We start from the raw sequence: 23,898 nt of genomic DNA, 5'->3' as shown, positions 1-23,898 counted from the left end.
AATATAAACATTCAGTGAAATTTTCAAGATCTACAATTGTTCGTTGTTGAATAACGACAAAATAACAAAATCGCTACATGAGAAATCTAGTTGATATCCAATTTTGTAAAAATATGAACTTCAAACGCTCATAAAAATATAATTTGATTTGCTTATAGATATTTTTTTGTTGATAAAGATAGACAAACTTATGAGTAATTTTGTCCTAACAAATAAAGTTTTATTGACATTCATAAAAAAAAACTAAAAAATTTGGAAACTATTAAAATTGGTAAATATTTCAAAACAAGTCAAAATAATTTGAAAATTTTTTCATGTTCAAATTTTAACATTCAGTGAAAATGTCGTGTACTTACGATCATTTGTTTTAGAGTTACACCAAAAGCCAAAATCGATTTTGTCAAATACAATTTTGCGTACAATTTCCCGTTTTTCCTTAATTTTTATTTTGTTTTGCCGGGCGCTTATGAAAACTATTGGGAATTTTAAATTTTTACCTCCTAAGAGTACCAAGAAGATTCACATTCCCATCTAACAAGATACTGAAGTTGAAAATTGATTCATTATTTAGACTACTATAATTGTGTACACAGATACAAAAAAAAAAATTAAAACAAAACATACATCGCAGTAACTACTACCCTTCAAAAACTGTCGAGTAACACTCTTGTTTGTATATATAATATATATTATACATGCAATAAGAAGATTTATATTATGTTTAGAACTTACCTCGTTACGTATAATGTCGACACAAGGTTACCGTTTGTATTATAATACTCCGCAAACGATTGTTTTCTCGAAATTGTTCACTTTAGAATATTATAATAATAAACAAATCCTTAGTGAATAAATATAATGTAAAAACATATTAATATGTTTAATCAACTATAACATGATGGACTATCTCGGACCAGCTATACTTAATAATACAATTCAATAAAAGCACAATATTATATAATATTATGGTAAACCGTAATCGCGGCATAAATTAGAAAAAAAAATCAACTACACCTTAAAACTTTAACTTATTTCAAAAATTTCGCCTTGAATCCCTTCCTGAAAATAGTTATAAAGAAAAATTGAATTATACTAATGTACATTTTTGACGGAAAAATTAACAAATTATTAAAAACTATTTGTAAAAAAAACATAAATGAAAAGGAATCGATTTAATATTATGTATATAGAAATTCGGTCGTTATAACATTTTTAAAGAGAAAAAAAACAAATATTTTTCGAACAAGATTAATTAGTTTATTCTCGGTAGAATATAATTGCAGTTCTTTCTTAGAGGAAGAAAATTAATTCGGTTTTTATTATTATTATTTTTTTTTCTTAAGTCAAAGGAAAAAAACAATTACTATTCAGAATTCATTAAAACAGTTCTTCTGGATATTTAATGTATTTTATAAAAATTAAGAAAATTTATTATTAAATGTCTACAATGTACACAACACTCAGGACATTCAATAAAACCCCAAAAAATATCGCCGGAAAAGTGTTTCGGTGTAATATTAGATTTATTTTTACGTCGTTCTATCTACTTGCAAATTGCAATACAATTATAAATGTTACATATTATATAGCCAAGCGTGAAGCGGGTTTGTATAATATTATAAATTATAAAAGTTCTATATAGCCTAATAAAAATTAATGATTTGGTCCTAGGTGCCTATATCGTACTCGTACATCCATAGTCCATAGTTCCATACCTACCAAAGAATGTACCTTTTGTAAGGATAGACTACAAAATTAAATTCTATACAATATTTAACGTAAAATGGCACTAACCATAAAAACTTCTATGACAAATTTAATTGTTGAAAATAAAATCTAAAAAACCAAAATTTTTAATTTTGAGATAGGTGAAATTAAACTATTTTATTATAAATTTAACAGTGATTTTATTGTTTTAACTTCTAACTGTGAATATATTTAATATTTCTACGATGTAGAACTAGTGAGTATAATAATTTCTTCCACGATTTAATTCTTTACCAATTATTAAGGAAGAAATAAACATTACACCAAGGTACAAGAGACCCAAGATACAACACTCTCCCTAACCAATAACTTTCAAAATATTTTATGTTTTTGGGATTTTTTTTATAGATATCTTAAATTTTTTTGTAATCTAAATTACTTTAGTTTATTTTCGATATAAATATGTATTTGAAAATTGAATACAAGATTTGTAGAATTAGAATTGTGTACTATAATTGTTTAGTTCAGGGACGTCATTTGAATCACATAAAATTCAGTTAAGAGGACGCTATACTCGCATGCGTTATCTCCGTCTTACAAATGCACAACATAGCAATAACTGTTTGCGCGGGAAAAGAACTGAGAAGGCTACAATTACAACTAAGAAACGAGATTTTCATCACACAAAGATGAGAACTTTACATAAATTAACATATTGTAATATAATATGCAAGTGCGTTTAATTGTATTTTACCAACTACCTTTAGTTTAAACATTTTCATTACAGATTTTTTTCAATAACATTTACAGACTTATAAATACAGCAGGAAACTATAATATTACAATAAAATAGATAATAGGTAAGTAATTTAAAGATAACTTTATTGGATATCAAATTAAAGTCTTAATGCATAGTTTTTTTCCTAGAAAAAGTAGGTAGTTAAGATTCTTTAAGTCATTACTGTATTTTTATAACTAATTCTATATTAGACATATTTTAATTTACATAGCCCAATAACATACGTAATTGCACCCAACCCATTTACAATTAAAATATTTCTTTACAACTAAATGAAAAAAAAAATAAACATTTCATGATAGTCATTATTTTAATATTAAAACTAATTTAAAAATAACGGAAGTCTAAATAAAACACAACAAACACAATATTTTAAGAAAAAACATTAATATTCATTTAATATTGAGTAAATAATTAAACAAATGTTAATACTAATTATGACTAGTTTGAGAATAAAAAAATAAATACTATTAAGGTATTTAGACTATGTAACGATAATCGCAGTTTTGAAAATGAAATTTAATATGATTATCTAATAAATTACATATTATATTGCACAGCCAATAAGAACAAAATATGTTTATATTTTTATAAAAAAAAAAACACAAAATTCATTAAAAAAAAAATTAGGTAAAATAAGAAACAATGAATAATATATAATATATAAAAAAAACAATCAAGAATAATCAACATTTAAGTAGTGTAAATATACTTTTAAGCAATACCACAGTGAATGGAAATGTGTCTTGTTAAATTAAATAATTAATATAACTTGTCATTTTGCTAATTAAAAATTGTGCATGGAAGAGTTTTATTAATAGTATTAACTCTAAGGCCTAAAAAGACGGTGTCTGATAGTCGCCCAGTTGAGTTATTTTGCTTATACTGTCATATTCTGCACGTATTTTGGAATTTACTTCATCACTGAAGTTAGGTATATCATTTGCCAATAAACCATCAGTTTCTATTATTGGCATCACAGATATTATTACACGACCTGAACAAATTAAAGATCACAAAGATGTTCAAGACATTGTATATTGGAATAAAGTAATAACACTGAACGACATAAACACCTGGCTCAAACATATGTTTTTCTTTGTTTATGAAATAGTTGTTGGAAAATACAATAGGCTGCACTGGCAATTTTTTTTTTAATGCCATTTTAATAGTTTCTTCATTTGTCATTATAGTTGATGCCAATAAAATTGTAGGCTATAAACAGAGTTACAATATATAAACTAGAACATTATATTTTTGAATACAATTTAACAATACTTTAGAATATTTACCCCTGAATCAATTATCGCTGTAGAAAAATTCAGCAACCTCAAATTTGTATAAAAAAATTGAATGGGACACAGGGCCAATGAGATTAGCCATGGAAAAAATGAAAATGGCCATAAGGTGATGAAATTTGTTTCTGAAATTATGTTCAGTTCCATATTTTGACAATACACCAAATGCAAAAGTCCTGTAAAAATATATTAACAATTATACTATAAATTGTATTTATTTATTTTGCTTAGACAACAACTAAAATGTTTGCTACTGTTTGACAAGTGTGTATCTTCTATTCTAATTAGTATAGTCATCAGTATTCAGTAATATCAAAAATTTTAAATAATAATAATAATAATAACCTAATGTATCAATGTCAGTTTGATAATTTATAATAGCCACTCTTGCACGTGTTGATGATAGATTTTGTTTCCCATATAGGCACCATTCAATAGACAATAAATCTGAGATTTGTTGCCCAAAATATGCAATCAACCTGCAAAAATAAGATAAAACAATTAGTTGAAATTAATGGGACATTTTATATTTCATATGTAAAAATAATTAATAAAAATGTATCACAATAGAATTGGGATGGATTTTATATGAAAGAAACGTATTCAAGACCCCTGCACATTAGCATTCAAACAGATACATTATATTAGCAGATTTTTATCATTTTCTATAATTGTTGGCAAACCGTATACAAGTACAAATCTAAAAATGTATTTATATCAATCACTACCATATGTGTAAAATGTCCAATCATCTAAGGAGGTGCTAAATCTACAACTATATATAGGTGCTACAATTAACTTATGAAGTAGGTATATTAATTTGGTGTTAAAAAAAAAAACAGTACAATTATTATGTTATTTTAAACAATACTCTGCTTTATTAGGTAGGTACCTAATGTATTTATTTATTTATAATATTACTAGCTGTCCCGCCCGATGTTGTCCAGGCCAAAGATTTGTATCTTTAATAAATATATTTGTACAAAATGTATATACCATATTTTTTCTAATTATAATATTAATATAATATGGAACAAATTGCAAAGATTTAGATTGACAAAAAAAAATTTCTTTTTTCGTATGCTAAAAAAAATCATGCTATATAGTACACTCTCTAATTTTCCTGTAATAATTTATTGAAATAACTCTTATCGAAAACGGTCCAGTCATTTTGTGAGGCTATTAATTTTGGATAAACCAACATCCAATTTTAGTTGTACCTATAAACCCGATTCCGCCCGCAAAAAATTTAGATTATATAAGTGTATCTTGGGTTTAGTTCACAGATTAATTTGGGTAGCTTTGCGAACTAAATCGACCAAGGTGAACAATTTATTTGTGGTGGATTGGGTATTGCACTTGGTATAAATCGAACATGGTTCAAACTACTCTTTAAACATTTCTGACATCTCTAAGAACAATTCAAAATTTTCACAAAAAACTTTCAACGGTACCTTTTTTAACAGAGGTTAGTGACAATAGCAACGGTAGGTATACCAAAATTCCCTAACCAAAAGTTTTTTATAACAGCTGTCGGAAACTGATTCTCTTAAGTCTGCCGATTCACATAAAGGAAATCGTTTCAAGGCCACATTTAAACAGAACCCAATAACTAGGTTGTGTCCAATACCGGACGATAGGAAAATAGGCAGGACATACTCTGAAGAACTTATCTGTTTGAACCGAGAGTATGACCGTCAATTATAATTATTATGTACTATAGTATGACAAACATCAGCCGTTTTTACTGCCGTATAATAATAATAACCTGGACCGGTGTTTGAACTGGAAGACGGCCAACAAGGACGTGAGGGAGGCCAGTACAGAGAAGATGGCCAGACGGAAGTGATAGCGGAACGTTCGTAGAGTGTCGTAGAGGAACGGCAGCGATATGAAAAACGCCACGAACAGTACTTCCAGCCACACGGCCATTGTCGGTGACTCGGTCGAGGGGCTGACGACTTCTCTTCGTTCTTCGTCGGCGGCAGGTCAATCCGATCGCGAGCCCAACTACATTTCAAGATAGAAATGACGTGGGAGACCGTGGTCCGGTCTCTTGTTTTACAACAACATATTATTACAAAATACGGTACCTACCTACCTATAATTGGTCGTCACAATGACTTTGGTCACGGCACACGGCGTCTCGTGCGAAACGACGGTGATAACAACATTCAACAATACCAGTAATAATAATAATAATAATAAATATTATGATCAATTTATGTCGAACACGGGCAGCTGCAGCCTGCTGGCGTCGTATCAACCGGAATCGGAAAGGGTATTGATCGATTTTTACGCCGCACCAGTAATTGACCAGTGGTCCACGGTCGGGATCAGAAACGCAAACAGTAACGACGTTGGTATTTATCTTAATATGTAATAATAATAAAATACGGCGTATTTTTGTTATTAATAAATAATAATGTAGTTCGTGGTGCCTTATTATAGATTTTTATTTTTAAAAATGTTATAGGAACAAATAGTCTGATAACCAATATGTGATAAGAATTACGAACGGTTCAAAAATCAAAACAAATCGCTATCACGGTTCACCCCGTTTAAAATACACGAGCAAAAAATAATTTGAATTTGTATTTGATATTTATGGTTATTAATTATTCGGGTGTGAAGTTGGATGACCATCATAGACCTTTAAAAGAAGGTTCTTTGTATTCTTTTCTTATATTATCTATGATTCTTTTATCAATGCTTTGAAGGTCTATGCCCTATGGCACGGATATAGAGGGTTGCTACTACTCAACTGCCACGATAATACAATGCTCCGAACATATTACTCCGAATGTAAAATGCTACGAATACCAGTTATCCGATTATATACTACTACGAAGGTAGATCAAACTACTCAGATATTATTATCATTGATAAACTGTAATATCAATTGATATTACCATATTTGATAATATTAATGTTATTAATAATTTATTTACTTATTTTAATGTAAATGGGATGAACCCAATAACAAATTAATAGTTATTACATTAGTAAACTTAAATCTATTTAGTTGACTGTAATGACAGTAATATAAACACAAAAACAAATAAGAGAATTATAATATAATAATAACAATAATATCTTAATATAATAATACAAATATCTAGGATAATAATTCAAATAATAATAGCTTGATAGAATAATAATAATAATAAAAAAATATTAAATAATAAATAATATAAATTATAAAATAATATATATACCTAATATAATAATACTATGTGGAATGGGTAATATAATCACAAAAACCATCAAAAGCATGAAAATTAAATAAATCAACCTGGACATCATTAACTAATTTCATTAATCTATTTAAAGGCGAGACAAGTGCATAATTTGTCCATTGAAATTGAATGTAAAACTTTTTTTTGGATCTTTCTTGGTTAGGTATATGCCGTTATGGTTCTGTAATACAACCACAGGTCACAGATTATATGGAAAACATTGAATTTTGGTTGGATGATTATTATAAGAAAGTATTTAAGTTGTATATTCCCATATTATAGGTTTTGAAATTGGAATATGTACTAGATTAGTGATTATACGTACCTACTAATAGAATATTATGTAGGTAAATATTTCACTGATGAAGTGATGTATACATGCTTATATTATAATAATTATAAATTGTGTTGCACTGGTATCATTAATTATAATATATTTATAATTTATATATACCACAAACTATATTCATATTATAATTCGCGTATACATACACTAACATATAAATATATACCTAATATATAATGTATATAATTATGTTTATAATATTGTATTGCTAAATTTTGATTAAGATGATAACAAATTACCTATTCAATGTTACTCAAATTGATGATTTATTACCAATTTGCATGAATTAATACATTCAAATATTCAATTATTACAAGCATATTTATTTATTTATTTATTTATTTATTTATTGGAATATACGGGCTAGGCCCTTTTTTACATAGAAAAAACAGGTAATAATATAGTTTACAAAGAAAGAAAAGTAAATAGAAGATGGAAGAGAGAAAAAAAAAAAAAAACAAAACAAAATAAACAAAAAAATAACAATATAAATAACAATAATACTAAAAATGTACATATGCATTTCAATAATAATATATATGACAGAGCTAACTAAAAGAGAAAGTAGGGTCCAGATTGGCGTTATGCATCATACGCCTTAAAGGCTCATTTAGTAAGTAGTTGGTGGAACAAAAAGGGACATGAAATGGAGTAATGGAGCGGGTGGAGCGTTGGGATACTTTAAAATTAATTAAGGATAGTAAAGTTGGGGAATCAACACTACCATCTAACAGTCCATTCAAGAACTTGCTACCCATAATGCGCCTGCGCTCTGCCAGTGAGGCTAAATTAAGCTGAGTAGCAACTGGGGAATAATCATGAGGTGGAGATTTGATGCCTAACAGGAAGCTTGTAAATCGCAAGAACCTGCGCTGTACCCTTTTGACATGGCAAGCATTGTCGGCAGTATGGGGATCCCAAACAATGGCACCATATTCAATAATTGGCCGGACTAACGAACAGTATAAGACTTTCAATGACGAAGTTAGGTTAAGGTCCTTTGACAATCTCATTATTATACCCAACATTCTTAGAGCTTTGCAACAAGCCATTTCAATATGAATGCCCGGGTCAAGGTTACTGGAGAGTTTGAACCCAAGATCAATCGTAAATCCATCACAGCGAGAAATTATTGATTCATGAATATGGTAGGAGAACGTTAATGGAGAGCGGGTTCTAGTAAACGTCATGGCTTTACACTTACCTAGGTTCAGTGACAAACCTAATTTATCAAAAAGAGCAACAAATCTATCTAAATCACTTTGTAGATTAAGACTGTCTTCAATGCAGTTTATATTCATAAAAAGCTTGATGTCGTCCGCGAAACATAAAACTTGACAGTGTTTTAGTGTTTTGCTAAGGCTGTTGATGAAGATGGAAAAGAGCAAAGGGGACAGGTGTCCACCTTGGGGAACACCATATAACTGAGGTAAACTGAGATAGTGGCAAAGAACAACTGAAATGTTAAAAAGGTGGATAAGTTGTAATGATGATCAGCATCATGTCATTGTAATGGATGTCGGATGTGTTATATGTATTTGATTTCAATGATAAATCATATTGTCTACGAAAAACGATCCACACCAGTGTCGGCCTGGGATCTAAAGGGCCCAAGGGGTAAATTATTCAAAGGGCCTCTCAATAAAAAACCAAAACTCAAAAAAATATTTAAAAAAAAATTTATAGATATTTATTACATAATATGGATCGATATATATATATAGTAATATAATATCGATAAAACATGACAGTACGTATTTCAACATAATTATAGATTCTAAAATTATCATATAATTTTTTTATTATCACGGACTAAGATATTATGATTTTAGTATTATTAAAATTATTTAAAATAATATAAAATGTATAATATTATATTATTATTATAAAATTATGTAATGGATCCAAAAGCATACCACTGGGCTATAAGTAGGTACGTTTTGGTACATTTCATTTATTTCTTGAAAAATACGTGTCGGGGTCTCGGAGGCGATCGCCTCCTAGCTGCCTGGGCCAGGCCGACACTGATTTTGACCGGAGACGTTGTGTCAGCCGAGCGTACTTGCTTGTATAAATAATCCAAATTTAATAGTTAAAATAAAAATTAATAAAAACCGAAAATATCTCATTGCTATAAATAGCGTAACATTCCACTGAGCTTTTTATTTTTGATAGAGATAGTAAAACTTGTTAAGAACCTTCTATTGAAATTTCTAAAGTTAGCTATGAACAGAAAAACAATTATGAATTTCTACCTGAAAAATAAATTACAAAATTTGAAAATATTACCATAATTAAAAATGGTCATTTAACTCATTTTAACATTTGTTGAAAATTTCAAGTGTCTATAGTTATTAGTTTTTTGTTTTAGGTACAACAAAATATCAAAAAACGATAAATAAAAAACTCGTTAATTTACTGATGAATATCATAAAAATGTTAAATTCAAGCGCTCATAAAAAGTTAATGTTACTTTCCGGTAAATTTTTTTTTTTTTTTGTTTGAAGTAAGACCATTTAAGGGAGTTTTCTATCAAAATGTCTAATGTTAGCTATGAAAGGAATAACTTTTATGAATTTAAATTAACTGAAAAATAGTTTGAAAATGTTCGAAATGTTTATGAATTTTGTCAATTATTAGTTTTTATCGAGAATAATAGAAAATCAATTTACAAAATTCGAAAAATTTCCAAATATTTTGAAAATGTTACCATTCATATTAAATTCTAATATAAATATTTGGTGAAAATTTCAAGGGTGTACAGTTATTGGATATTGAGTTACACCAACAAAATTAAATCGATATTTTCAAAAATTGGTTTTGCGTAATAATATTATCTCTTCTTTTAAAACTTTCTTAAATTACTTGGAATTTTACCTCCCAGAAGAACCAACTAGATTTACTTTTCTATTCAAAAATATGCTAATCTTGAAAACCTGAGCATTTTAAGTACCTACCAAAAATGTTACTAACAGTCAAAAAAAAAGAAATTGTAAAACCAATAGTTATACATTATATTTCACTCCGCTCAGATCTCAGAATCTAAAAAATAAAAGAGTACCTACTTGGGTAAGCATGATATAATAAAACATTAAATATTTGATAAAGTATAACAAATAACCATTGTATACCTAAATATATTTGCCAGTTCTGAATTTTGTTTTATTTATATACTGTAGGTGGTCAAATCTTATATCTCAACTGACGAGGAACAAATATTCCATATGATATTCATTATGAAGACAACAGTATACACCACTCATATTAATTGAGAATATTATTCGTCTTGAATAATTTTAAAATTTGTTATTAATATCCTTTTTTTATGTTTCAAATTCAATTATTATAATTTATCCGGATTATAATTAAATATTATTATATTTTACTGAATTATATTATTAGCATAAACTATAAATTGTATGCACCTAATTTTTTCTTTATATTACTGTTTTTTTTTTTTATATATTGAATAATTTTATGATATAATAAACCTATTATAGGTACTCAGTGAACGTGGAACGAGTCTTGATTTTTTTAAAAATATACTTACAAGTTACAACTGAACAAAATGTACAATACAATACATTTGTAAAGTAATAGTTAGTATTTCTGTACAATCTGTTGTTTTTGTTTGCAAATAATATAGACTTTTAATAATTAAACAATTTGAATCTTGATATTGAATAAACTCACCAAAGTACCAACTACCTATATATTTTAAATAGTAGGTAAATAGGAAGTGAGAACCTGTTACCAATTTTTTTTTTATTGATATATTTATACCTATTTATAGCACGAAATTTTTATAATTTATAAAAAATGGTGATATAAATATATTATGGTGAAAAAGGGTACTTGACATGTTCCGAGAGACAAGGATCATTTGCGAATTATTTTTAAACTACATTTTACTTAGAAATGTCTAATATAGAAATATTGCACGTAAAAACGATCAATGAATAATATTATCTACTTTTTCTGTAGAATTAACCTATTATAGTATCTATAGTATCTACCTAGTTATTAGGTAGGTAAGTAAATGTTAGGATACTGGATATTACATAGGTAATGAAGTGTGATCCACCGTCGAATGATGTTAAACCGTAGGTATTGGTGTTAAATAAGTAACACGTAGATTACGTATACTAAGATTACCAATTTATTAAATTAGACACTTGTTGTAATAATGTATATAATGCTTTTATAAGTTGATATTAATACTAAATATTTCAATTACTAAATTACTAACACTGAGAGAGGTTCTGATTAAAACTATATGAGGCTCTGTAATAAACTATAAAAGATGCTTTGACCAGTAACGCGGGTGTTACTCACTCTTTCGACCTTACACGACTGCCGTCCGCCGGGCGAGGCCCGCCGCAACGGTCCGTCCAGGCCTCTAAGAAGGTGCTGACCCAGCCCTTTCGGTCACGTAGACCATCGTGAGAACCGAATCGGTCACACACTCGTCTTACCCCGAGTCAACACATTTATCCCTATATATGTATTACATACATACATATATATACATACATACATACATACATACATACATACATACATACATACATACATACATACATGCATACATACATACATACATACATGCGCGTGCATGCATATACAACATACCCCCAGCGTTAAACTGGAGCAGTCCCTGCGACCTTATTTACTACTCCATAAATTTCTTACACTACGGGTACACCTAGTTACAATACCGCCACATGGTGTCTATAATGCTTAAACTTACTTAATTTATTCTACACTTAATACAATACAATTTTTTTTTTTATACAAACTTAAGGGTTAACTTGTTCATTACTTGGAATATTATCCGCTACCTCTGGACTATACATTTTTATGACCTGGTTCTTAAACTTAACAACAACTATACTTATGGTTAGAGTTATGAATAATATGGATATGTACATAACTGTAAAGTGAAATTCAACTTTAAATATAAATAGAGGTTCCAATGACTTACGTTGGAGGTTATTTATTTCGATTGCCTTATGTGCTAAAGAGTTTAGATTTTTTATTTGGTTTAAGTTTGAACAATTTTGGGGTAATACAGATGGTAGAATCTCTGCTAACAGAGAGATTATACTGACTTTTGGATTTTCTGAGATTACGTCTGCTTGTACATTTCTAATGTTTTTATTTAACGGTACGAGTACAGAATTTTCCGTAAAAATTTCACATGACAATGAGGTGGTCAACCTACCCACGCCCGAGATCTCCACGGTATAGCTTTGCAGAGGTTCTAATCAGGTAATCGTACACGTGTGTGGTTGTGCATAATACAACCAAAAATTGTTTTTTGACAATCGATTCCAAATGGGTGTGTCTAATGTTACAAATTTAATTTTACAATTTTCTAATGTATTTTGCGAGTTAGACAACCGTGAAATTTCACACAAACTAGATTCCGTTCGGCGGTGTATTGCTTGATCACCCTTACAAAGAGTGTATAATTCTAGCCTAATACATAGTTCCCATTGACTTAATTCTAATACAAAAAAATGTTCATTATTATTACTTAAAGCAAGGAAGTCGACTTCAGGGTCAATTAAAATTACTGTATCTTTGTCGTATGTAATGGGCAGAGAAACGGGGTGATACATGGTATATTCTTCGTTACTTACCAGAGAAATACCTATGGAAAATACTAAATGATCGTCTCTATGGAAAATTGCTATTTCCGAGATTCGAATAAGCTCTGTTAAAGATTCGGTGTTTACTACTAACAGGAGGGTGGTTCCTACTGAAAGATTAATTTTTATTTCCCTTAATTCTGTAGTAGTTTGCTCGAAGTGAATACACTGGTGTGAATCTTGCCATCCAGGGCAGAGTTAACTATGGACATTAGATTTTGGGTTTCGTAGGCATATTGATTTAATATAACCTCGAACAGGAACGATTGTTCCAGTAACCTTGACCTCAATTCTACCTTATTGAGCTTCTGGGTGATCTGTTTAGCTTGTTCTTGTAAAAACTGACAGTTTTCCTCGAGTTTCTGCTGGTGTTTAGACAATTGCTTCATTTGATTTTCGGTTTCCACCTGAACGATTCTAGTCCTCTCCGGAATTAAGTTTAAATCCTTGATTTTGCTCTCGCTTAATGCCAAGATTTTATCGAAAATAATCTCCGTATCGATCTTTGAATATATACCATATAGAAAATTTGTCATGCGTTGAATTTTGCTGCCTAATCCTCGACGCGTTCTTCCCCCTTCTGAAGAATTGTAGCCAATTGATACCATCATGTTGCGATGATTGGCCTCAATTTCATACATGTAAGGTAACGTTGCAAGGGCAAACGTCTGAACGAACTGATCGCAGGTGGGCGATAACTCTAAGCATCGCTCGGTCACCTGCTTACAGATCTCCACGGTATTTTCATACCGTGACTTTATTACCGAAAATTTAGAAGTTGGTGTTGCTAGGTCAATATAAGCTACTAGATCCCAACTGAGGCGAGTCACTTTTACTGGACCATGGTGTTCGAAATATAACCCCTGATGGTCTGGAAACGATGTGATGTTATAAACCTTATTGACTGCCTCTAATTGTCGTTCCGGTTTGTATCCAATTTTCCCAGTGCTAAGCACACTGAATTGAATGATAGTTCTGCAACGATATTTGTTATTGTTAATAGAAAATTTCTCTTCCCCTCAGAGATTTATGTACAGCACCGCATTTCTTACATCTAAGTTAGTTTTAGAATTGTTAACTTAATATTTAATTTTATCGCGTATTTACAATGATCAGTTCACAAAAGGACGGATAAGATTTTTGTGTACTGTCACCCTCCTTCTATCCTTTTGCAATGTTACATATTCATTTGCTTTAAGCTCGATCACCTCATAAGGTCCCAACCATTTAGACTAAGTTTCCCTTTTCGAGCGTTGTCTTTGAGGAGTACACGATCTCCCACGTGAATAATGATCTAATTCTGATTTTGATCGTAAGTCTCTTTCGTCTTCTGTTTGTGTTCCAACAGACGATCCCAGGCTATTTGAAGTGCCACTTGGAGTTTCTGGTTAAATTCTACATGGAAATCTTCATAATTGTACCGAGGTTCTGGTGGTTTTGTGAACGAGTTTGGCATTGTCATAGTGCGACCATACAATAGTTCATAGGGTTGTTTTCCTATGGAACGATGTTCTGAGGAATTGAATACGAACATGGCATATGGAATGAACGTATCCCAATTCGTTTGATCTTAGGTTAGGTTAGGTTAGGTTAGATTAGGTTCGGCCCGACGACCTACCGGACGAACCAATACACCGGCGCAGGATCCTGGAACAAGCCAAGATCAACAGAAGTGAGTTCGTCGAGATGGTGGAAACAATTCTGAACAGAAAAGAAGCGGACGAGCGGGAGGACCAGCTAGCACGATTGACCCCAGCGGCAGGATGAAGAACGGCTCGCGTACACATTGACTTCGCAACAGCGATACGTCGGAGGTGTCACCGACCACCGTTCTTCATCCCCCACGATGACACCACGGGAGGGATCTAGACCATACCGGAATGGATGAACAGGATGAACGAGACAACCAGGGTGGCGGACTCCGGTCGGCCCTAGAACACAGAAGGAAGGTGCTAAGTCTCAAAACTAACTTAAATTACCATAAATGTCATGTTTAGGGGGGGTAAGTCGGGGTATTGTCCCGTCTACCTCCCCCGTATGTATAAAATATTTGTTTGCTTTCAAATAAACGATGGCGGCGTCGCGGCAGTAATGCGCAAGCAGTTCCCACGGCGTCGTCGGTTATAAACTGGAAAAAAAAAAAAAAAAAAAAAAGGTTAGGTTAGGTTAGGTTAGGTTAGGTTGGTCGGCAGAGTCCTACCCCCACCTCCACGTGGTTAGGTTAGGTTGTAGGTTAGGTTAGGTTAGGTTAGGTTAGGTTAGGTTAGGTTAGGTTAGGTACAGTCCGGGTGCCGACCACCAACCCGAACACACGCACCCGTGTACCGCTCCCGCGAAGTTTTTTGCGTACGACCGAATACCCGCGCCGATCTTTGCGAAACTAGTGCCGATCGCTTCATCTCGACTCCGCCGTTACGCAAAGACATCGCGCGCGTAAATCGGTTCAGCCGCGCCCGAGAAATCGCGATTTCAGTGTCCGAATTCCGCCGCCCGCCGCCGACGAAAAAAGTTCGACAAAAAAGTTCGCCGATCCGCCCGATCCAGGTCTCTATCGCTTCAGCTGCCAGCCACCAAGCGAAAAAGCCATCGCGCGCGATCGCAGGCCTAAAACTCACCGAGAAACGGCGACTTAAGCGCACCGCGCTTGGCCGCCCGACCTCACGGCCACACCAGATCCACTGGTGCTCACCACCCAAACGCCGCACGCACCCGTTCGATACACCAAAAAATCCGCACCGCCCGTGCGCATCTTTTGGTGTACTCAGCGGGCCTGAACTCGGCCGCCCGAGCAAAGCCGACAGCGGTTTGCAAGGGAACCGAAACAAATCGCTACCGGATTACGCAGCCGCACAAAGTTCGTCAAATCCGACGCCCGCGATCTCAATCGCTAAATCCGGTTCGCGCGACAAGTGCACGGCGACAGTCCGGTCACAACGCGAGCACGCGCGACAAGTTTGCTCCCAAACTCAGCCAACCAGACCAGTCACCCCGAAGTCCAAAATCGGCCGACAAAAGCGTCCACCCAGCCACGACCAGACGTCTCACGTCCAGGCCCGTCAGCTGATCCGGTCCACCTCGTCGAGCCCGATCCAACAAGACCCCGAGCGGGCAATTCCGTCCACCAGGACCCAGGTAGGAAGCCATGCCGTCAAGCATCCCAGACTGCTGGGACATGGAACACGACCCGACAAAAAACACACAGACCAAGAGGAAGCAAACCAGCTCTCCTTCCCCGGACCGCACCATGAAGAAGAAAGGTACGAAACTTCCAAAGGTTTCGAACATCACCGACACCACCGGCGCCCTTCGCACGGCAACCAAGGCGACCGAATACGCCTGCGAACTGGTCCAAGGACTAGCTGACGAGTTCTGCACCGAAGAACTCATCGGGCCATGCCTCTCAAAAGTCGCAAAGGCACTCGAACAGGTCGGCGCAGCCCTGTTCCACCTCTCAAGGGAACGAGATGCCACACATGGCAGCCAGCAGCAAACGAGAGCAGACGCCACCACCAACACAGACCCGCCCGAGGAACCTGCCAATCCGAAGATCTGCACGCCTGCCGTCGCCAAGGAATCTACGACCGCGACCGCCTCCAAACCGGCCGCAAAACACAGCCGAACGACCAATGGAAACAACCGTCGAAAGAAGACCAAGAAACCAAAGTTGGACAACAGAACACCTACAGGAGCACCCCTCGCACGGGGCAACACAACCCCACTAGCGGAGACAGTGAAACAGCCCGAATACCACCCGACCGAGCACGCCGAACAGCCCTTCACTCTAGTCGAGAAGGCAACCAGGAAGCCACTCGCCCCGAGACCCCAGCCGATCAGGAGAACCGTCCAAAGACCCGCAGCGGTGCTGGTCAAAGTAGGAGAAGGGAAGACGTACGCGGACACGCTAAGGGCCGTCAGGGGCACGGCTATCGACTTTGAGGCGATGGGAACCCACGTCACCGCTATGAGGAAGACACTAAAAGGAGATCTTCTGGTAGAACTTACCAAGGGTGCCAAGGCTATGGCAGCCACCTCCGTCATCCGGGACAAGCTGGCCGAAAATATGGTTGGATCTGTAGTCACCAGGCTTCGCCACACCGCTGAAGTGGAGATCACTGACCTAGACGAGGTCACCACAAAGGCAGAAGTCCTGGCTGCGATCCTCAAGGCCTTACGTGAAGAAGACCTCCCCTCCGCAGACGACATCAAAATCACCGGCCTATGGGCCACCCGAGACAGCCGCCAAATGGCCACCGCCACCGTTCCCGTCGCCATCAGCCGACGGCTGACATCCATCCGCGTCGGATGGACCCAGTGTCGCGTCCGCCCGCGTAGACCCGAACCAGCACGGTGCTACCAATGTCACGGCTTCGGCCACTCCACACGGCAATGCAAAGGATCCGACCTCTCGCACGCCTGTAGACGATGCGGCCAAAACGGTCACACGCAGGCCATCTGCACCGAGGGAGATGACCTATGCGTGGCGTGCGACCGCATGAAAGCTCCGCGCGTACCTCACAAGCCTGGCTCCGGGGCTTGCGCCGCCCGTCGCAAAGCCATCTCTGAGATGAACGCCACTAACCGAACATGATCACTTTTCTACAAATAAATCTCCACCGGAGCGCCACTGCCCAGAGCCTGGCTCAACAGACCTCCACCTCCATCGGCGCTCAGGTCCTACTCCTATCGGAGCAGAACTGGAGTCCAGCTCGGGACGACCGATGGACAGTCAGCACCGACGGAACTTGCGCAGTCGTCTTAACGCCTGCCGCCGAATTTGTTGCAGACACCTCAGGTTCAGGCCGCGGATTTGCCTGGATCCAGACGCGCAACGCCAGAATTTATAGCTGCTATTCCTTAGGTTAGGTTAGGTTTCAGTCGAGACGTGTCTGCCGTTCAGTCGAGACGTGTCTGCCGTTCTCAGTCGAGACGTGTCTGCCGTTTAGTCGAGACGTGTCTGCCGTTCAGTGAGGACGTACTCCGCAGCAGGTCGCTCCGTTATCGCAGCTTACCCTTCTCCGCGTACGCTCCACGTATCCAACACGCACTAGCCACGTGTTTACACGCTTCGTAGCGCCCGCTACCGCTCGCGTTTTCCCGCGGCACCCCCGTTTTGTTGGTTTTCCTCGGATATCTCGGCCGGAAGTGGTCTGAGAGCTTCGGGAAAAAAGTTTTGCCCCCTTGACGTAACCCTAGCAGCTCTAGAGGACGCCGACCAGGCCCCGCAAACCCGGACCCCCTATCCCCCCCAGGGGCTGAGATAGAGGCGTTCCAAAACCGCGGTCCCCGGACTCGACGCAAGCGCTGCTAGCGGAACTCCGCTTTTTCGTGGTTTTTCCTCGATATCTCGGCCGGAAGTGGTCTGAGAGGTTCGGGAAAAAAGTTTTGCCCCCTTGACGTATCCCTAGCAGTTCTAGACGACGCCGACCAGACCCCGCAAACTCGGACCCCCTATCCCCCCCAGGGGCGGAGATAGAGGTACCCCCAAAATCGCGGTCTCTGGACTTTGTAGAAAACAAAGGAGCGAAGCCGTTTCCTCCACAAGGCGCCCGGGGCCTGGCCCCAGGTGACATGCCGAACCCCCCCACCATTATGGAGATAGACCTTACCGACCCGACCCCGTCATCGGGGTCCAGCCGCTCGACCTTAAGCGCTTCGGAAGCATTTGACTTGGTCACCAATGCTCTGATCGAACCGACGACTAAAAAACAAAAGGTGGCGGACGACCGCCAGACCAGCCACGCATCGGCGCAGACACCCTGTAGCAGCGACTGGAGTGTCAGGCTGAGGGAGAAGTTGAACAAGGCCAGGTCCACCCTGAAGGCAGTCGCCGCTGACACAAAGAAACTAATGCAGAGGACCTCGGACCCAGACCTGCGTAACCACATCGAAAAAATCCTGAACCGCACCAGCGACGCCTACAGCACGGTCGACTCCCTGCTGGAGAAGAACGGCGACGTTGCGGACCTGCCCGGACCCACCACCGGAAAGTCCACGTCGGACGCCTCCACTGACATGGAGCTCACCCCAGCGCACTGGGAGAGTCTTGCAAGGAGAACAGCTGCGGCCAACCGTCAAAAGCGTCCACCGAATCCATCCGCCCACCTTCCCCCCCCCGGACACCGAGGCCGACACTGGCATGGAGACCGAGGCCGAAGACTGGTCCAGGGTCGTTGGTAGGCGTTCAAGAAGACCGAAAACAACGACGGCTGCGGCCAACCGTCCTCCGGCCGCACCACCGCAGCCGTCGGGGTTTTCGAAGAAGGCCCCAGCCATCCTCGTCAGAAACGCCGAGGGTAAGAGTTTCCGCGACACGGTGCTGGCGGTCCGCAACTGTGGACTATCTAGGGAGGAACTCGGGGCCAGCATCACGATGAGGCAGACGCGAGACGGCAGCTTACTTTTGGAGCTTCCAAAGGGGGCGAGCTCCACCACCGCGGCTAGGAACCTAGTGTCGGCCATGTCGAATAGGCTCGGTCAAGCCATCGGCAAGGTCCACCAGCTCGGTATACAGGTGGAGGTTGAAGTCCTGGACATCGACGCTGCGGCCACAGGCCAGGAGGTGCTGGAGGCCCTCCGCAACGCCATCCCAGGGCAGGACGACCCGACGTCGAAGGTCGACCGTGACGCCATCAGCGACGTCCGAATATGGGGCACCCGATCCGGCCAACAGATCGCCACGGCCAAAATGCCCAAGCACCTGGCCTCCGCCATCACCAGGGTCCCGATCGGGTGGACCATGTGTCGAGTGCGCCCTAGGACCCTCGCCCCGACCAGATGCTTCCGCTGCCACGCGTTCGGACACAATACCCGGGATTGCAAGGCTGCCGACAGAACCGGGGCATGCTGGAGGTGTGGCGTCATCGGGCACGCCATGAAGGACTGCGTCGAAGCCGACGACCGCTGCGTAGCCTGCGAGTCTGCTGGACTCCCGAAGGTTCCGCACAAACCGGGCTCGGGCGCCTGCGCCGCGAGAAAGATGTCGGCAGGTCACAAAGCAGGCCAATGATCAAATTCCTACAGATCAATTTAAACGTGAATTGGGCAGCGGAGCAGCTGATGGCACAAACGGCGGACGAAGAGAGAGCGGACGTGCTCCTAGTCTCCGAACCAGCGACTCACTACGGTCAGGAGGACAGGTGGTGCTTCAGCTCCGACCGTAAGGCTGCCGTGGGCATCTCCCGCCACTCCACCCTCAGTTGCAATCTCCGCGGCTCCGGGAACGGGTTCGCCTGGATGGTCCTCCAAGACGTCACCGTCTTCAGCTGCTATTTCCGCCCGGGCGCCACGACGCCGGAATTCAACGCTGCGCTGGGCGATCTGGAAGACGCCATCAGAGCCAGGGGCAACTCGTCCGTCATCGTGGCCGGGGACTTCAACGCCTGGCACACCGAGTGGGGCTCCAGAGCGAGCAACCCCAGGGGTACGGCGCTCTCCGACCTCGCCTCCAGTCTTGGGCTCCTACTGGCCAACTCGGGTACAGCCCCCACGTTCAGGCGCGGTGCAGCCACCTCGATCATCGACATCACCTTTTACAGAGGCGTAGCCCTGTCGGACTGGACGGTGTCCGAAGCCGAGTCTCTGAGCGACCACAACTACGTGCTCTTCCAAACAGCGAGTCCTGACCAGGACCAAGCGCGGTTGGAGCCGCAAGTCGACACACACCGAGGCTGGACTGTGAAGAAGCTGGACGCAGACGCCCTGAGCCTCCACCTGGCGTCCACGCACCTGAGTCCCGTACTGGGGCTGACAGGCGTGGAGAAGGCCCTCGCGGCGGCGGACAAAATCGAAGACTTCCTCCTCGGCGCCTGCGACGCTAGCATGCCGAAGAAGAGGCCCGGCCCCGCAGGCAGGCGTCCCGTCTACTGGTGGAGCGACGAGATTGCCGAACTACGCCGATCGGCTCTGGCACTTCGAAGACGGTACCAGGCATGCCTCAGGCGCGCCGGCCACCCGGGCGTTCAGGAAGCCAGGTGCAGCTACTCCGCGGCCAAGAAAGTTCTGAGGATCGCGATCCGCACCGCCAAGTCAAAGGCCTGGGCTGATCTCTGCTCACTTGTGGACAAGGATCCCTGGGGAAGACCGTACCGGCTGGTGATGAAGAAGTTTGGCACCCGCGACCCCGCAGCCGATTCCAGGGGTAGAGAGGCCCAGATAGCGGACTCCCTGTTCCCGGCGGCTCCCGCCACGGACTGGAGCCTGGAGCCTTCGTCGGTCGTCTGTGACCTGTTCGGCATGTTCGACCCCGAAACCGGCGTACCCGAATTCGAGAGGAGCGTCCCCGAGTTCACGGCTGAGGAACTCCGAGCGGCTGCCCGCAGACTCTCGCCAGGAAAGGCTCCCGGACCATCAGGCGTCCCGAACGAGATCTTGAGGGCCCTCGTCACCACGCAGACTCATGCAGTACTTAGGACAATGAACGACTGCCTAGGCGCCCTCACATTTCCACCACGCTGGAAAAGGGCCCGCCTCGTGCTGTTAAGGAAAGGTGCCGACAAGCCCCCGGATGCCCCATCGAGCTACAGGCCGATATGTATGCTAGACTCGACCGGAAAACTGCTAGAACGACTCCTCCTCAAACGCCTGGAGACGCACCTGGACGAGCACGGAGGCTGCAGGAGAGCGCCCAACCAGTTTGGTTTCCGCAAGGGCATCAGCACCGAGTCTGCGGTCAACAGCGTCCTGAGCATGGCAGCCCAGGCAGCCACCACCCCCCGGAAGAAGAGCCTGTGCGTCCTGGTCACCCTGGACGTGAAGAACGCTTTCAATTCCTTGAGGTGGCCAGTGATCGACGCAGCGCTCAGACGTGTGCGGACGCCTGAGTACCTGGTGGAGATGCTGAGGTCATGGCTGTCCGACAGGACGCTGTTGACCGGAGCCGAGAGGTCATCAAGGACAGTGTCGTGCGGCGTACCACAGGGATCCGTGCTCGGGCCGGCTCTGTGGAACGTCGCCTACAGCTCCTTGCTGACAATGGAGGTGCCCACGGGGGTCCAACTCGTCGGGTTTGCTGACGACCTGGCAGTCGTCGGAACGGCCGTGACGGGCGAGCGGTTGGAGGACCTTGTCAACCCCGTCCTCGCGAAAATCGATGAGTGGATGTTGCGTCACGGGTTGGAGCTGGCTCACCAGAAAACCGAAGCGGTCATCCTGTCAAGGAGACGGGCGTTCGTCCCCCCGAGGCTATCGATCGGCGGTCACCCGATCACGCTGTACGGGAAGATCAGATACCTCGGGGTGATCCTGGACAAGAACTTGACCTTCGCGGCCCACGTAGACACGGTGACGAAGAAAGCTTCGCGCACGGCAGCCGCGCTGTCCAGGCTGATGCCGAACATCGGTGGTCCCTGCGGATGGAAGCGGAAGCTTCTCGGCACAGTGGTGGACAGCCAGCTGCTGTACGCCGCACCCACGTGGATCGGCAAAGCAACCGTCGCGGCCAGGACCAGAGCTAATCTGATCCGCCCGCAGAGAGCGGTCGCGTTGAGGACCATCCGCGCCTACCGCACAGTGTCAGACGAAGCCGCCCTGGTACTGGCCTCGACGGTTCCCGCGGACCTACTCGGCCTCGAGAGAAAGAGAATCCAGTCTCGCCTCGCCACCGAGCCGGCTCCCGGGGCGCTACGACCGTCCAAAGCGTCCGTGAGAAGAGAGGAAAGGGCCCGAACAATCGAGGCATGGCAACAGAGATGGGAGACCACCAGGAAGGCGTCCTGGACCAGACGGTGCATCCCATCGGTGGGACGTTGGCTCGGAAGAACGGTCCCGCTAGTGCCTCTGACGTACCACATGTCACAGGCACTGTCGGGACACGGCTGTTTTCAGTATTATTTGCACAGGCGAGCCAGGGCCACCAGCCCCATTTGTCTCCAGTGCTTGAGCCACGAGGACACCGCAGAGCACACCCTCACTGAGTGCCCCTACTGGAGCACGTTCCGGGTCCCCCTGGCCACTCAGCTGGGCCGCAGTCCAACCGCAGCCGACATCGGTGACATCGTGTGCGGTCCCCCCTTCGACCAGCTCCCGGCAGACCAAGCAGAGAAGCTGACGATCCTGACGAACGCGGAGGAAACGTTCCGCCTGTTTTACCGGATGGTCGAAGAAATCATGTCAGCGAAGGAGGACGAGGAGAGAGCCCGCCAAGCCGCAGAACCAGCTGATGGAGCGGACGTATAACCCGTCGTTTTGTAAAAAAAAAAAATTAGTTAAGTTAAATTCTTTGTAGCTGAAGGCAACTTTGGGAGAGTAGAGTCTCCCCATTTGTAATCCATACCACCTATGTTGTTGTTTGTGACAGGCAGCGAGTGAGAGATTAGCTCACCGCTACTGACTTAAGTTTGTTATTGTGATTGTGATCAATAAACGATGGGGTCCGGAGGGGAAGTAATGCTCACGCGGTTCCTCCTCCGGTCCCCGATTTAACCGAAAAAAAAAAAAAAAAAAAAAAAAAGGTTAGGTTAGGTTAGGTTAGGTTAGGTTAGTTCAGCGGTGGCTGTCGTGACGGTAAGACGTGCCCGCGTATAGCTCCCGAGAGTCAGTGTTTTTTCGGTGGAAAAAGTGCATCGTTTTTTGCCACAGTGGTACCGATCGATTCGTTTCGCACCCGTGCGTCGATTAGTGAAAACCGCGTCGAAATCGGTTCACCGGCTCGCCCGCAAACTTAGTTTTCGTGGTACGTTAAAATCGGAGCGCTGTGATTGGCCGAAATTAGTCGTCGCCGGAGTGCGCTTTTTTCTCGCGTTAGAGGCCCGCTGCCGACAAAGTCTGAACCGTCGGGTCGTCACTAGCCGGAAAAGCCTTCGCGCGGCGAAATCGGCCGATTGGGGACCCGGGAATCCCGTCCCTCCATCCCGGTTTA

General features: G+C 41.3%; 2 protein-coding genes across 3 annotated transcripts; one reads left to right on the top strand and one right to left on the bottom strand.

Moving 5' to 3' along the window:
• Positions 1-2,572: 2,572 nt before the first annotated feature.
• On the bottom strand, positions 2,573-6,281 carry LOC132941789 (uncharacterized). 2 transcript variants are annotated; one of them, XM_061009960.1, is made up of 6 exons: positions 5,902-6,281; positions 5,573-5,814; positions 4,150-4,283; positions 3,799-3,980; positions 3,583-3,721; positions 2,573-3,503 (listed from the first exon to the last, which is right to left on the bottom strand). In XM_061009960.1, exons 2-6 carry the CDS (start codon positions 5,734-5,736, stop codon positions 3,343-3,345), a joined length of 780 nt encoding a protein of 259 aa, XP_060865943.1. In that variant the 5' UTR covers positions 5,737-5,814; positions 5,902-6,281; the 3' UTR covers positions 2,573-3,342. The 2 variants fall into 2 exon arrangements, with proteins under 2 accessions (XP_060865943.1, XP_060865944.1); XM_061009961.1 differs by having other exon boundaries at positions 5,906-6,281.
• A 13,132-nt stretch (positions 6,282-19,413) lies between these two features.
• Positions 19,414-20,049, top strand: LOC132942118 (uncharacterized). The gene has a single exon (XM_061010427.1). The coding sequence runs from the start codon at positions 19,414-19,416 to the stop codon at positions 20,047-20,049; it is 636 nt and encodes a 211-aa protein (XP_060866410.1).
• Positions 20,050-23,898: the final 3,849 nt, after the last annotated feature.

Source organism: Metopolophium dirhodum, chromosome 3, assembly GCF_019925205.1.
Source record: "Metopolophium dirhodum isolate CAU chromosome 3, ASM1992520v1, whole genome shotgun sequence".
In the NCBI taxonomy this organism is placed as follows: Eukaryota; Metazoa; Arthropoda; class Insecta; order Hemiptera; family Aphididae; genus Metopolophium; species Metopolophium dirhodum.
The sequence above is the reverse complement of the archived record's forward strand: the minus strand, read 5'-3'. Positions and strand labels throughout refer to the sequence as shown.

Bases quoted from the DNA above. Each gene is read 5' to 3' on its own strand.
- LOC132942118 (XM_061010427.1), top strand. From the start codon at position 19,414: ATGAGGCAGACGCGAGACGGCAGCTTACTTTTGGAGCTTCCAAAGGGG.
- LOC132941789 (XM_061009960.1), bottom strand. From the start codon at position 5,736: ATGGCCGTGTGGCTGGAAGTACTGTTCGTGGCGTTTTTCATATCGCTG. The intron at 4,284-5,572 runs GTTATTATTATT...TTATTTTTGCAG, and splicing joins CAGTTCAAACACCGGTCCAG to GTTGATTGCATATTTTGGGC. The intron at 3,504-3,582 runs GTGTTTATGTCG...TAATTTGTTCAG, and splicing joins AAAACATATGTTTGAGCCAG to GTCGTGTAATAATATCTGTG.